Raw genomic sequence first — 16,951 nt, 5'->3', positions numbered from 1 at the left:
TGAAAGATTTTCATATTTTTTACTAACTATCCCTTTAACTCTTGAATTTGTGACTTTATATCTCACAATTGCAACTTTCTTGTAAATATAACTTTACATCTTGCAACTATAATTTCATATCTCATTCTTAATTTCTTATTTTAAACAGTTACCTTTTTTCTCTTTTGTTGGAAACATGCTTCCACAGTTAGTGACAATTCACACACACACACACACACACACACACACACACACACACACACACACGCACACACACCGCTGATAAATTTTGTTTTCAGTAAAACCAATAATTTTACAGTAACAAAGTACTTATAATTAGCAAACTATAGTAATTTGGGTAGCACTTTATTTTACAGTCCTGTTCCCCATGTACATACTATGTACTTATTATAGTAATTACAATAACTATGTAATAACTAGGTACTAACCCTGAACCTGCCCCTAAACCTAACCCTACCCCATGTAGTTACCTTGTATTACCAGAACTTTCTTAGATAAATACACTGTAAGTACATGTAAGTACACGTACTGTAAAATAAAGTGCAACCGTAATTTGTATACAGTTGTAATCTTTACATTGTTATTACATTAAAAGGCAATATACTAATAGTTAATTCTTCATTCATTGTCACAGCAATGAATAAATTATTATTGTTTAATTAGCTTATATGTAATGAGTTACAGCAAATAATGCTTTTAATACAATCATTAACAACCTGTTAACTGTAATTTACTATAGTCCTCACTTAAGATTAAGTAATGGAAAATACTAAATTGCCATTAGTTAGGTTTCTAAATACATTAAGCATAAATGTGCATCAATTGACTTTATAAATAATCTTCATTTCTTTAAACTGTTTAATAACTCCTTTAAAATCAAACTGGTCCCTGTAGGTAAAAACAAAACAAAAATCTATGACTATAAACTATAAACTAAGATTTTTCAAAGTATTCACAAGTGCTTTATTATTACATATTAAAGAAGTGTTGCCCATTTTATTTGAAATACAAAATTGTTTGTGAAAGAATATAAAAGGAATAATCCTTTTTTTTGTCAAAGCATTTGTTCTATAAAAGTTCAAAAGAACATCAAATAAATTTTAATACATTTGCATGCTATTGTCAGTCATTCAGAATGCGTAATGACTAATGGGATAACCTACAGTACATATATATTTCAACACTCTGCAACATACAAACAAATCATTTTTGTTTTGAGCAGTGTGCAGTGACCGTTAAAGCTCTGTGCTCACTGCATTGCTTGGAGGTGGTTTTCAGTTTTGGCATCCATGGGTCTTTCTCTCCCAAATGCAAAAACACTGCAACCAGTGCCTGTTCTTAAAAGACATGCTTGTTGGTGACAGTTGCTATGGGCAATAGCAACTCGCACGTCATTTACAGTTACCATCTCTCCCACTGTTGGTCTTTTGGCTGTTCTGCCACCTCTAGCACCCCCCACCCCTTTCTCTTCTCCTCCTTATGTCCATTTACTCCCCACTTCATGCACACATACTACACTTGCTCCAACTACACTTGCTCCAATAGCTTTCAGGTCAGTGTGATCCGGTGTTCAGACATCTCGTCTATAAAGATAACGAGTGTAAGGAGAGATTCCAGTGGTGAAATATTGCAGGCAGAAGAACTCATTCTGGCTAATTGGACAGTGTCTGATCGGCTGATGAAACTATCTCTGCTCTGCCAGTATGGTATGACTAGTTTAATGACACAAGACACTTATGGGGATCTAAAAATATGGCCAGTTTGACCACCAAAAACCACTGAGTCATCCACATAAAAAATACAAACACAAAAAAGCCTGAATGATAGTAGTCATTAGTTGGCTAATCTTGATCATTTCAAGAGATTCATAACCCTAAAATAGGATAGCCGACTGAGAGATTAGGCTATTACACAAAATGCTTTGGGGCATGTGAGAAACTGGCATGATTGCAATAACAACAACAGTGACTAATAAATTATCTGAGTCACCAAGCCCTTGTTTTAAATAATATCAACATACTGACAGCAACTTAAAGACACCCAAATCTTGTTCCACATGGTTGCATACTACACAACAAATATGCTCTGACTGACTGTGGTTGTGTAACCGTACGCAGTATTTTTCTTTCGGCTTGGACATGCAAGCCTATTGTCTAGTACCTTATTTTTTTGTCCTTCAGGCTGATTATTAGTCAACAGTTTCTCAAAGAAGTCCCTTCTCTCTGTTATATCTGTATGTACTTGACTACTGTTGGTTGTGACAGTCTAAGATCTCTATAAAAAGGTGCCTTTATGTCATATGAATCTCTGATCCCTTGAGCTTCTGTGGATTTTTGAAACAGCGACACTGTCAAAGGGCTCGTCAGATACAAAAGATACAGAAAGTTTTAGAAGTCAAGGAGCCTCAAAGCCTAAATGTGTTCACAGTTGACACAGGTAAACATAAATCACTAAATTCAACACAAAATACATAAGATAAAAAATTTGCATGAAAACTCCCTTCCAACATTTCAGTGTATGGCCTTAAATATGACCAAGGAGCTCTACAGTTCCTGGAGAAAGCTATACATCAGCATTGTTATTCAGACACAATTACATCTGAATGGAAGTTTTTACAGCATTAAAACAGGTGATAACCAACCAACCTTGCTTATCATGCTTTAAGGTGCCATTAAAGCAGCCAATTCCTAAAGGATCGGTTTTACACCTACCTTAACACCACGAACTCTGAACTCGGTGAGCGCTCTGTGCATTTTGGTTGCAGCGGTGGGGAGGTCTTTGCCACTGGCTATGACTTTAACCAGCAGTGAGTCATAGTGAGGGGAGATGATGGCCCCCTGAAACGCAGACGCACTATCCAGACGAATGCCCATGCCCTCTCCACTGCGAAACACCTGTTGAATGATGGGAGAGGAATAAAGGTTTAAATCAGGAGAAATACTACTAGAATGAGGATGAGTGTGAGTATAACAATACAGTTACAGTGCTGACACAAAGGGTACAGGGAATATTTTAGGTTTCATGAGGTGCTGTGTTTTGTCTTCTTGTGTTATATTAATCGATAAGAATCTTTATTTAAGCTTATGTAATATTATGATGATCAAAATCATGATGATCAGATTCAATCTACAGTACTTAGATACAATTATTGGCAATGCGTCATATGCTACCATTGAAAAGTTGGATGTCGGTAGGTTTTAAACTGTTTTTGAATGTCTCGTTGTGCAACAAGGCTGCAAAGCTGTAAAAATTGCAATACTGTGAAATATCAGACTATTAAAAATGTTTTTTTTTTTTTTTTAAGTAAGACATTTTAAAATGTAGTTAATTCCTGTGATGGCAAAGCTGAATTTCCAGCAGCCATCAGTGTCATATAATCCTTCAGAAAACATTCTGATATGCTGTTTTGGTTCTAAATAAATATTTCTTATTATTAAAGTTGAAAACAGCTTTGCTTCCTAATAATTTTCTAGAATTCAGGATTCTTTGATGAGTAGAATATTTAAAAGAGCTGCATTTATATATATATATATATATAGATATACACAGTGCACACACACACACACACACACACACATTTTAATTGTCTGGTAAAAAAGCAAACTAAAATAAATAATTACAAATATAATTAGTTGGAAAAAAAAATAACATCTATGCTTTAAATAAAGCAAACATGTCTGTAATATTTGCAATCTATAAAGTAATGTTTTATTTCTAAAAATACCCCAAACTGTTGGAAATTTTTCTTCTTTCACCTCCAGGTAACTGCCATAAACAAGCAGGCCTGGTTATAAGTGGTAATTTGTTTTTCCACACATTAAAACATTCCTCCAGTATATGACACATCAGTTACTGTATTAGATGTTTGACTTGGCTGTGTCTTGGTTTACTGATCAACAAGACTTACAACAGTTGGGGAAGGTGGCAAAAATGGAGCAGTCAAGTTGGAAACTTTATGCTTCCTGTATGTGTAGCTCATACAGTTTTCTTTATTACAAGAAGATTAGATTTAATATTTGTCAATTAAATAGATGTGTTCTACATGTATCAACCAAAAAGTGTTTAATATAAGAGTATATTATCTAAAAACCAATAAAAATAATTATTTATCATTGTATGTAAATAAACATGATACAATACAACATCAATATTACATGACAAAGGGTTTTACTGTTATAAAAATCACAAATTTGTAAACATTAGGGGAAGTGAAAGCATCAGAATAGACATGAAACGCACGTCATCGTTGTCGTCATTGAGTCGTGAATCGTGAAATAGCTGTTTTGTTATCAGAGCTCGTGCAGCCACTCTGAAGAAACAGCGAAGACTAAGCCAGTCAAATCGGCCTCTCTCAGGACTCTACTGGTCACAATAGCTCTAAAGCCTAACCACACACACACACAGACATAAACTGCTTCAGCTACAATTAAAGCAACACTTTAATAAAGCTTTAATGTTTTCATTTTTCATTTCATGGGTATGTTCTTCAGTGCAGTGCTGTGTGCTGTAGAGTGTTGTGAGTCTCGGCATGCCTGCATTATTTAAGCTGCAATCAGCCTGCTGTGGCACATATTAGTAAAAAATAATTGCATTACATAACCAACTATGCCAGTTCTTGCTGAGGTCATTCTCTCCTCATATAAAGCACTCTTATCAGACAAACATTTGTGAATAAATAAAGAAAAAAGAAATGTCACATGGTGCAGGTATGGTTATTTAAACACTGCTTTTACTTTAATGTAATGCTGGTGCTCAGACATGTCTGAATTGTATTTTTTGTTTGCTGTTTGTTTGAGTATATTGCCACTGGAACCTATAGCTGCAAGTAATCAAAATATTATGTTGATTTTTTTTTTAAATTGTTTTTAGAATAAGTTATAATTTATATAAGGATTAAATTTTGTCTGATGTAGGTCTGTCAAAATGAACACAATACATTAACACCAGTGACTACTGAAATTGTTTAACAGTGTTAAATCCTTTAACAACATTAGACATTAGGGGCCATTTTTTAATGATCTAAACGCATGGTCTTAAGTGCACATCACAGGTGAACTCAGGGCGTGTCTGAATCCACTTTTGCTATTTTAACAATGGGAAAATGGTCGGCGCGCCTGGTCGCATGGTCTAAACGGGTTGTCCCTATTCTCTTGATGAGTAATGGGTGTTTTCGGGCTTAAAGTGCAATAAACCAATCAGAGTCTCATCTCCTATTCCCGTTAATAGCCAGTTGCGCTTGTGTAATTTGCTATTTACACGGCAGAATTGGCAAAAGAGCAAAAAGGTAGCCTAATTCTGATACATGCAATGACTATCCGTTTATGACATCTAGACATTTTTATATTTATGTAGCCTACACAATAATATTCTTTTGCATTGTAATCCTTTAATCTTTTATATTTAAATAACAAAGAAAAAATATTGCGCAAAACTTTAGACCAGGTTTGAGTTGGTCTATGGCACAGTCTATTTTCAGTTCCTCAAAATAGCAATGCGCCTGAACACACCTCGTTTTCAGACAAGCACGCCCATGAGCGCACAAATGGATGCAAATGCATTTGGTATTTAAACAACATGGCGCAGGAAGGGAAATGAGAACTGCATGGGGCAGAAACGAGCAAAAATACTTGCGCTGCGCCTTGCGCCAGGTGTATGATAGGGCCCTAGAACTATTTCTCTCTGTACTGTGTAATTTTGGTAACACTGGTAAGAACCTCTGGAAAAGAATGAGCGCAAGTGTCATTATTCAACAAATACTTATTTACTAAGCTGCCTAAATGGGTAAATTGTATTACAACCAGCCCCTTTGAGATTATTATTAATTTTTAAATACAAGAATGTTTCCAAAATCAATTGATAAACTGCTTTTTTTTTCTTTTAAATGAGGACATACCCAGGAAGTTTTAGAGATTTTGTAATTTCAAATTACAGGGGTCATATGACGTTACTAAAAAGAACATTATTTGTGTATTTGGTCTAATGCAATGTGTTCATGCGGTTTAAGGTTAAATATTATTTTCCACATAATGTACATTACTGTTTCTCCTCTATGCCCCGCCTTTCTTAAACGTGTCGTTTTTTACAAAGCTCATTGGTCTGAAAAGCGAGGTGTGCCCTGATTGGCCATCTATCCAGTGCATTGTGATTGGCTGTTACAATGGACATGTTACGCCCCTTACCAAACTGTGACTGATGAGACAAAACCAATAAAACGCATTGCAAGCATTGCTCTAACTCACGTTTGAAACATCAGTGGCAAATTCTTTAAATATGTAAACGTACATAAAGGTTGTGAGTCAGAAGTGCCAGACTGTCTTTGCAAAGCTGGAACTGCCCCACTTTATAGAAGTGTTCTGGAAAAGTGTTGTAATTACAACTTAACCACTAGTTGTGTCCTCTTTCAGAAGCAAAAACAAAGTAGCTTCGTTTCACAACAAAACACACAGCTTCTCTACAACATGGTGGAGGCGGCAACAATAAGAATAAAAGTTATGTGTTCTTTTTTTGCATGAACATTTGTGCGGCATTATGCAAATCTTCCCACACAGTGACATAGACATGTGGGGGCGTGCTAGAACGAGCCATTTTAGGAAGGCATGATCATTTTTAAAGACTCTCTTTGGATTTGAGATTTTAGTCTCTGCAACTTTACAGATCTTCTTTATGCACCAAGAGCTTGTAACACTCCAAAGAGAAAGGAAAAATTTATATTGCATAATATGACCCCTTTAAGCAAACTGAACAATCAAATTAAAATGGGATATTTAACAACAATTTAACAGAACATCCTTATCTACAAATATCAACAAACATGAAACAGCATCATTCTTGGAAACATGAATGCAGGCGTGTCAAATACCGTTCCTAGAGGGCCACTGTGCTGTCGTGTTTAGCTGCAACACACCTGCCAAGAAGTTACTAGAGATGCTGGGGGTCTTGATTAGCTGGTTCAGGTGTGTTTAATTAGGGTTGGCACTAAACTCTGCAGGAAGGTAGCCCTCCAGGAGACACTTCGCCTTGATATGAAAACTGTCAGAAAACAGCACAGTTCTACAAAGCCAACTATGCCAACACTGAATATGAGAACAAAATAGCTTTATACCTGAAGTAATATGATCAAAAGGAAAATAAATAAACACGTAAGCACTTGAATGCAACTAACTTTAAGCACTTTTATAAGATCTCTGTTTAGATACGTTTTACTTCTCATAAAAGTACAGAGATGGCTTTGTTTAAAAAACATAAATTCACATGTAAACGTAAAAGGTGAATTGGATTGCAAAGTTTTAGGTTCATTTAAACAGAACGTCAGAATCTGAAATCTGATTGGATTTATTTGGATTGACAAAAAATTAGTGCATGCAAACATACATAATTTATAGTAAAACTCTGTATTGTCATTGCATGCTTTGCTAAAAAAGAAAAAAAAAAGAAAAAGTGAGTTGGGTGTACATTGACAAAAAAAAGTTTATAACTTTCATTACCTGTCTGGCCTTTATGTATAATACACAAATTTTCCACTGCAAGTGTCATCCGAAAAAAATGCAAAATCCAACTATTAAAAAGGATGAATTAACTGATAATCGACTGATAATGCACTGATAATCAACTGACAGCCTTAGTCTACTCTTATCACAGATTTCATACCCTAACATTAAAAACATTTATTTGTTCTTTGTGTAGAAAACGAAAGTAAAAAAATGTAATCAATAAATGACAGCAGACAAGCGGGGGTCTATCTCCAATCACAAATTATTCAGGGTATCATCAAGGTTTAATGATTAGTCTGTATTGATCAGCCAAGATCCAGGTACCAAGATGCCCTTGAGCCAATTAGTGATGTCTGAAATCCACAGGAGCCGCTTCTCAAGAGCTGCTTCCTTCATAATCAAAAGCAGCTCAGCGAGAGCAGGGAAACTGACCATTATAGAGAAATGTACTTTCATAGGAGTTGTATGGAGCTTGTTACATTCATTATTACATTACAGCTACCCAGCAGGTTTCAGCTCTCTTTTTCTTTGCTCTCCTTCCACCCCTCTACCCACACAATCCTCCACATCATTAAAATTTCCTGTCATTCATTTAGTGTTCAAATCTTTCTCTTCTCTTTGTCCTCAGAGGATGCCATATCTAATTTCTAACTGTCTTCTACTCGTTTAATGCCAATTACATCTTCACAAAGCACCAACAAACACACATACTTGTCTGAAAGCACATTTCAAAAACAAATACATTTCAGAGCTCTTTAAAAAACACCATTGATCACTCAGATTAATACAAATACACAATTGACAAGTTTCATGCTCACTATCATATATATACTTTAGAATAGTACTTTAGAGGGTATAAGAGTAATTAAAGTCATGTGCAATTTAAGATACTTGACATTGACTACAAGGCTATTCACCAAAGGTTTGAAATGGGACTTGTACTATATATTTAGTTGTGGTTGCTAATGCACATATTAGTACTGCTACTTTTGGGTAGTAAGTAAATACCTAGAAACCCCCAGTAACATTGCATAGCCAATGCATGGTAAGACACTGAAACTCCATTATATAGGTTTTGGATGGACAGGCACCACTCAAATATAAAAATCTGGTTTCTGAATATCAGTCTTGATTTACTTTGTAACCCCAGTATATACACTTGGTTGAAATGTTAAATGTCTAATTAGCTGTTATTTCTCTTTCAATGTGTTGGCAGAGAAACTCTCTCCTTTTGCACTACCTGCAAGCTCACCAGAGCACGATACTGACACAGTTTTGCCTACATACATACACACTAATTGAAAAGACTGTTCAAGCAACTCCAATTTAAAAAAAATGTAGCCGTAAGCAGTAATCACAGGGACCCATGCAGAATGGCAAGTGGGACAATATTACCACAATAACCACTGTGAAAAAATAGATACTGTGGGTGTTGTGAATACAGGTGCTGTGGGGTTAAATGCCAAGTTCCTTTATCACAGTTGTTAAGTTTTGTGGATTTTTTTTAACTAGTGGTCTCTATCTCTGGAAATGATGAAATGTGTCCATGAGCATCCTCCGATTCTGTTGACAGGAGTCAAAACAGACAAAAGGAGTTAACCTTAACACTGCCCAGAAAATATAAAAAAAAAAGGAGGAAAAAAAGAAGACATGGAAAATATTTTTATCGCTATATTTAGCTCAGAACATTCTGGGTATTCGAGGCCACATGTTTACTTGAGGTATGAACAAATGTTGCAATAGTTCATTCAATTAAATTCCTACAAGGTTTTACCTCCTCTTGTAGACACTCATTAACCAAAATTTTTATTATTTAAAAACGTCACCTCTCTTCTTTTCTGACGTATTTTCTTCTCTGCTTTTGCTTTCTATACTAGCACCCACAGGGGGTGGAAAAGGGCTAGGAGGAGATAAAAAAACTTTTATTATTTTTTTCTGGGTGGAAATCCATACAACCATTTGATTAAGGAAACCCTGCAAAATTCTAGCAAAAGACTAATATATATATATATATATATATATATATATATAAAACAATGTTCACTCATATTACTTTGAAGCTGAATGTGCAACGTGCAATATGCAATATGGCAGACTTAATCCCTCCTTTTAAATAAAAGAGGCAATCAGCAATAGGTAAAGTCACTGTTTAAAATCATTGTTTATGAGACGTGTACTCGCATTGGCAGGACAAACTTGAAATATATAATTTTTAAATGCTATTTGGTAATAAGAAACAACATTGAAAGTTAATGTCAGATTTTATTTCTGATTTAAAATATGTTATTTAAATGCGAGCTTGGCAAGTTGTTTTTGAGACCTTTGTAGTTGCTCATTTAAGGAAAAAGGTGAAACATTGCAAATACTGGTGAACTGAATTTGCTGGAAAGGGACATTTTTTGTAGCGCAATTCCTGAACTGAGCAAAAATATTTGCTTTAAATAGCATCGTCTAAAATCGGAAGGGTGTGTGAGTAGCGATGGTCAAGTTTGGAGGCTTTGACTTCTGGTCTCTGAGGCCCAAACTGTTTTAAAGCAGAAAAATAATGGAAGATGAACATCAGAACAAACACATCAGGGGTCCAACAGCACCACTGCATGAACCTCAAAAAAGGATGAAAAAAAAAACCCCGAAACAAAACAACAACAAAAAGAAATAGATCAATGTTACATCTGGCATTTTACTGCTTGTGTGTTGACGAGCTAATAGTAGAAAATGGTGCTAATGTAGGAAGGCATGATCTTTGAAAAAATATTACATATACTCCCTTTTGCTCCTTCAATTAGGGTCACATGCATAAAAGAGAGGCTCTCAACTGACTCTAATGGTGCTGGCTAATGATTCACTTAAGCACTCCTGCTCTCTCTTTCCTTCAGAATATACTGTGCACCACGGGGACCCTGAAAGACCGCCATCACGGATTATTGTAAAATACTGTAACAATAAGAAAATGGGAAGGAAAGAAAAAGTGAAAGAGAGAAATAGAATAATTAGAGAGGCATTACTGCTCTATTTGTTGTATGGGTTCAAATACCATGTAATACATGCTGTGTTTGCCAGAAAATGCTACTTGTAAGTGGTTCTTGAACAGAGGGGAAAATTGCCTTGATGTTCAATTGCATCATCAATACGGTAATCTCTCTCTGGCGTTCCATCTGCATTCAAGATGGAAACGAGTACTGTTAAATAGACACATTACATTGAAGTTGTTCTCGAGCTTGCACAGACAGGTGAAAAAGTTGAATGCAGAAGAGATATGACAAAATTATGATGCAAACCTGCTCATGCACACTTTGGAAGCAATTGTAAAATAGGCGGTGTAATTTACATGGTCATGCAGATAGGCACCTCAGGGATCTAATCATGCATGTCTGAAGCTTTCAGCCTGCAGGAGCGAATTCTGCAATCATATGTGTGATATCTGCGAGCATGGGCATGAGATGATGTGTGTGCGTGTGAACTCACTCAAGCTTCAGCGAATCCTAAATACTAGAGCTGAATAACAACAATGCAATAAATAAAATTGTAGAATTAGTTGTTTTGATATTGAATGCAATTAGACGAAAACATCTTTTAAGAATGCAAAATCAACTAAATGGAGTTGAATAAATGTGTTTAGAGACATGAAAGAACATGAAAAGTAATCTAAATGGATTAAATTTGGCATGAAATGGAAATACACCACCATATCTATTTTCTACATACTTGTTAATCTTTCTGTGAATTTATACACCTTTATTTATTTATCCATTTATCTGGTCCCACTTTATATTAAGTGGCCTGAACTACTATGCACTTACATAAAAAAAATAAGTGTAATATACTTACTGTGTTCATAATTTATTGCAAAAGACTTCAGCTGCCTTTGAGGTGGGATACGGTTAAAGTTAGGGACAGGTTTGGTGGTATGGGTTAGGCTGAAGGTGTATGGGATAGGTCAACAGTGTAATAATAAATGTAATGCATGAGTTTTTTTTTTATATAAGTACAATGTAAAAACATGTATGTATGCAATAAACTCGTACCAAATTATTAATTTAAATGTAAAGTGCATAGTAATTAAGGCCACTTAATATAAAGTAGGGCCATTTATTTAAATGACATTAATTTACCTTCTTAGCTTTCTTTGGTGTCTCTGGAGTACCAAACTTCTCCAATTGACCCTGCTTACAGATTTGATGATGCGTTTCCACAGTTAATGAAAAATCTAGAAGGTTCCAAAAGTGATATTCTACAGTACATTGGAAGTATAGGTGGTGTCACCAAGATGTTGAATTAAAGATTTAAAGTGTTCATATTCACAATTGGTGATACAAACTGAACACTTGCTAGATCACCCACCAACAACTACTGTACAGTCTTTAATGTCTTTAACAGACTAGGGCTGTGCAATAAATCATATGCGATTGTCATCTGCATCTTGTCAGTAAAGCCGGTCTTGTGATTAGTAGTAAATCACCAACACCTACTTTCAGATTGAGCGGCATTCACTGCGCAGAGCCATAGATCACTGACAAGCTAGGCATTTTTGCAGTTGAAATCGAATGTAATTCATCTGCGATTATGAATGCAATATTGCCTAATTGTCAGTGAACTACGGCTCTGTGCAGTGAATGCCGCTCAGTCTGAATGCAGGTGATGGAGATTACTACTAATTACAGGACTGGCTTTACTGACGAGATGCACATTACAATCGCATGCGATTAATTGCACAGCTCCAATACAGGCCTACAACATTTGTAACCACTATCTCCACAAGGTCATTTTGAAGAAACAAAAAACAAAAAAAAAACAAGGTGATGTTTATTGGCATTTCAAAATGAGCCAATTGAAATGCTTTTACATTTGACATCCCTTTACATTGCATCACACACTGCTGTTTTAAGGCAGCACGTCCTCTCTGAGCCACAAATTTGCATTCAGAAATTTTGCAGTTGTTAAAAATGCAGAACTGCGAAAGAATAATTCATTTTGAGCAAGATCCATGGCTTTTTGCCAACAGCAACAAAAGAAAACAAAAAAAAAATGTTATCTTGTTTATTCATCTTTCTAGATTATTATGTAAATGAGAAACAACCAAACCCTACTTTATATCACTAAAAGTGACTGCTAAGCACTAAATGACTGCGATATCAGGAATCATGTGATTTTAAGATTCATGCTGATTAGGCGTTCCTGAACACATTGGATTGAGAGCGAGCGAGAGAACGGGATGGTAAGTTGAGGTGTGAGCGTCTGAGTAAGCGGAGGACGAGTGTGCGCGCATCTCTTCAGACGAGTATGCTCTTCTCATGCTCCGTCTCCACGGAAACCAGACAATCCAAGATGGCAGCCTGCCAAAGCACCCCTCCCTACCTCGCTCCGTTTTTTCCCATTAAACACATCATCCCTCTGTTCCTAAACTAGGTCACTACACCTCCGCTACTCCCTCCATCCCTCCTCTCCTACCCAGCCTTCCTTTATCTCTCACTCCATGTGAGCATCTCTATTACCATAACCTCCTCTTCTCTCCATCTCGTTACTACTCTCTTTTTTCTCCTGTTCCTCCTCTGTCTCTTCCATTCCATGCAGTCAAAGTTTAAGTACTTTACGGGCTTGACAAGTTGAACTACTGCTACAAATGCCCCCAAGCAGTTAAAAATACATGACAGAGCGAGAGAGGAAGAGAGGGATGAAGTCAAGGGTCTCTCTCTTCTTTTTAGACATTCATTACATCTCTCTACTACTGATTGCTCGCTCTTACCCTCCTGCTCCATTTTCAACTTTCAACCTTTTCTCACCAGCCTCTTCAGGTACATTTTTTATCCTTCTAAATCCTTTGTATTATCCTTTTCACCTCATCTTTGCCATCATGTCCCCCATCCCCCCTCTCCTCTTCCACCTTCCTACCTACTTTCAAAAGACTTTATTAAGGAACATCCACACAGAACAGGATTTGCAGGGACAAAGCGACCGGAAGTCTTTCATTTTCCATGAGAGTTGGCAAATTACAGGAAACATGAGTGACAGCGACTGGGATGTGGCCGCGCTTAGCGGTGAGATGCTTGAGAATTAGTGGCCACAACCAATGGGAGTGAAAATAGAGGAGCTCCTGTGAGTCAAGTGCAGGGAAAAGTAATTGATTCCATTATATGATTTATCTCTGCTGTCGTAGGCTATGTTCACCCTGTCAGTGTTTGGGATTGACAACTGCATTTACTTACAGGTATGTTTCAAAATGTCCTGTTCACATGGCAGCTTACAATAGTGTCTCTGTAACCATAGTAACACTGACTAAAGTAATACTAAAGTCATACCACATTTGAAATGTCATGTGAGTTGTGTTCATTTATATAATTTGCTTCTTACTAAAGAGGGCACCTATTATGCAAAATTAACTTTTTTGGAAGTTGTTTGAACATAAATATGTGTTGGCAGTGAGTGTACACAACCAGCCTAAAATGATAAAAATCCATCTGCACCTTTTTTTAATCTTCATAAATCATACGAAGTGTCTCAGAACAACCAGTTCTCTCAGAAAACAATGTGTTTCTGCTCCTACTCAAAATGGGCATTTTCTAAATGATATAATAAATGATCTGTGGGGTATTTTCAGCTGAAATTTATTTATTTTGAAATTTACTTTCACATTCTGGGGAAACCTGGGATTTATATTACATCTTGTAAAAAGGGGCATAATAGGTTCCCTTCAAGTAAATAAAGCTGTAATGTCATATCTCATTTGAAATGAAAAAATTCCATTTGAGTTGGGTTTATTTATAGAATTTGGTTCTCACTTAAGTAATTAACCAAACTGTGTGTAAACTACTGATCTATATATGATTGGATCAGTCATCGCGTTCTAAACTGCCAACAGGCAGTGAAGCCACCGGAAGTGTTTGAGCCACCATCTTACTAATTACTATCGGCAGAGAGCACCATTGAGTCACATGCAAACCGCTGACCCAAAATCACCCAATTTAAATAAAATCAGTCAAACAGGATTGGTTTTTATGTTATGTGTATGTAAATTCATTTGTACTTCAGATGTTATCTGCAATGTTTATAGTCTTTTTGGGCAGGATAAGCGATATATTTAAATAATTTAGGTGGGTGTGTCTGCTGCACACTGAAGACACAGGTAACTGATCCAACAGAAAAATATACTTATTTCTTTATGAACATAATTATTCAGGAATTATTAAACATGAACGTATTAGTATCAGAAAAGGATTTGAATACATTACAATGAATAATGCAATAGCCTCTGTTAATATTGCTTTATAATGAAATGAAAAGCTTAACATAGCATCTTGGAAATAAAGCTTCATGTCTTTAAATCTGTACTGTATATAGTCAGTTATTTCTCTGAATAAATTATGATTTGTATATTTTTACTGTCCTGATTGAGCAACATTATTTCAGTCTCTCCAAGATTGCACAAATATGTTTATTACCATTTCCATGTAAATGCTGAATACTAAATTAATAATTAATTCAACCACCATTTAAAACATTACCTGCTTCAAAATGAATGCTGTTAATGAAATCATTGTTGCAATATTTCCAGTTATCTACTGTATGAATAAAAACACTATAACTTAATTATATAAACAATAACTGTACAAGGCGAATAAAGGTATCCATGTATACCAAGTAATTTAAGTTTTGGTCTTCTATCACGATACGTTGCTGGAGGGAACACGGAGCCGAGGATAAACGAAATAAGACTTTATTAATCCAACAAAGGGTATATCCAACATGGAACACAGAGGAAGACACACGTATGTAGTTTGTGGACCCGACAAGCACAGACTGAACAGACATGGGTATTTAAAGACAGGATAATGAAGGGCAGATAGGTGCATGGAATAACTTAATTAACGGAGACATGGAATACATGGAAGAAACTAGACACACCTGGAATCAAATTAACCAAACACGGGAGACTGAAACTGGGTCACATGGGGAATGGAAAACAACATAATGAGTCCGGGGTGTGACAAAATCTGTCTTCAGATTTCAGAACGAGCACTTTGTCATTTGTTATATATATGTTGAGGTCATGTCTGTCTGATGTTCATCATGTTCATGATGTTCCCTACTGTAATGAACGTAGCTTTTTAATAAGTAGGGGAAATTCTCAACATTAAAAAAATAACAGTTTACAAGCCTAGGGTGTTTGCATTGTAAGAATGTACAGAGATACTCCAGATTTAAAACGCTGACTTGTTAGGCGATGTTTTCTCATTAAATTAATAAATTTTCCTATTAATTTTATAGAACGTTTACACTAGGGAATACCAATATGGCGGTGCAGCGGCTTCATTTTCATGACGTCATGAGCAATCCAGTTCTCTATTATAGATCAGTGGTTTGAACACAACCATATAAAGGTCTCAAATACTGAACATCTGTATTCTGCTGCTACAGTATGTAGACGTTGCCATACAGGTATAGGGGACAACAGCGATGGTTGTGACAGTATAAGATGTATGTTTTTGTGTAAAATTCAAGATTTTGTGTCAAATTCAAGAAATTCTAATAACATTTTGGATTATAATTCATTTGTCATTCAGGTTAATGCATGTTACAAAACATAATACATATTATTTGACTTAGGCCCTGTCTAACGGAGACGCGTTTCTGTGAATACACAAAAATGTTTAATTGGATAGGTGATTCGTCCACACGGATCTGGCATTTTGGAAGAGTGAAACAATAGTGAAAACATATTTTTTTGAAACCTGGTCCCAGAGTGGATTAATTTGAAAACGCCGCCTTTGCATTTTCAAGTGGACAGCGAATCCATATATTTTCTGAAACGGTGACGTCATCAGCCCACGTCTCACTCTTAGTCAGACACCGCTATGTCACGTAACAGCAACAAAAACATGAACAAACACTGAACGATTGTCTTTTTATTAAATAACATTAACATAGATTAATAAATGTATTGTTCCATGTTCGTTTGTGTATCACGCGGTTTATGAGCATAGTCCATGTCCTCTTCTCCGTTTTATGTGTTTCTCTGTGGCAGAATTACAGCGTCACATGCTGGTCTGGCAGGTATACTACATCGTTTTGTGGTTTTGTGTGGACGCGGATATTTCTTGAGACGAGAAAAGAAAAAGATCTGATTGGGGTAAGCTCTGTCTCAGTGTGGACGGGGCCTTGAAACAGAAGACATTATTTATACAGTTTAGGAATAAGCTGCAGACTTTAAAATATTTCATTTGTAACAAACGTCAGGAAAATTCTATCGAACTTAGATATAAATAGCATTAAATACAGATGTTAAAGCAAAAAGTGTTACATCCATCCCCTCTCTTTCCATATTATGAAAAATAAATGAATGAAAAATCTGAAATGTTTGGTATTCTTCTCCAGTTTATATACATATACTGTACATATACATATTAGGAATGTAACAATTCACTCTGATTTAACTATTCTATTCGATTCTATTCACGATTCTCATT

At 35.9% G+C, this 16,951-nt stretch overlaps 1 protein-coding gene across 1 annotated transcript in view; it reads right to left on the bottom strand.

Moving 5' to 3' along the window:
- pcxb (pyruvate carboxylase b) overlaps positions 1-16,951 on the bottom strand; it is a 214,435-nt gene that overhangs the window by 107,977 nt on the left and 89,507 nt on the right. Inside the window, exon 10 of the mRNA XM_059535847.1 lies at positions 2,712-2,894. Coding sequence (XP_059391830.1) covers positions 2,712-2,894 — 183 coding nt within the window. The remainder of the gene's footprint in view (positions 1-2,711; positions 2,895-16,951) is intronic.

Source organism: Carassius carassius, chromosome 3 (assembly GCF_963082965.1).
Source record: "Carassius carassius chromosome 3, fCarCar2.1, whole genome shotgun sequence".
Classification (NCBI taxonomy): Eukaryota; Metazoa; Chordata; class Actinopteri; order Cypriniformes; family Cyprinidae; genus Carassius; species Carassius carassius.
This window is presented reverse-complemented; position numbering and strand designations above follow the sequence as displayed.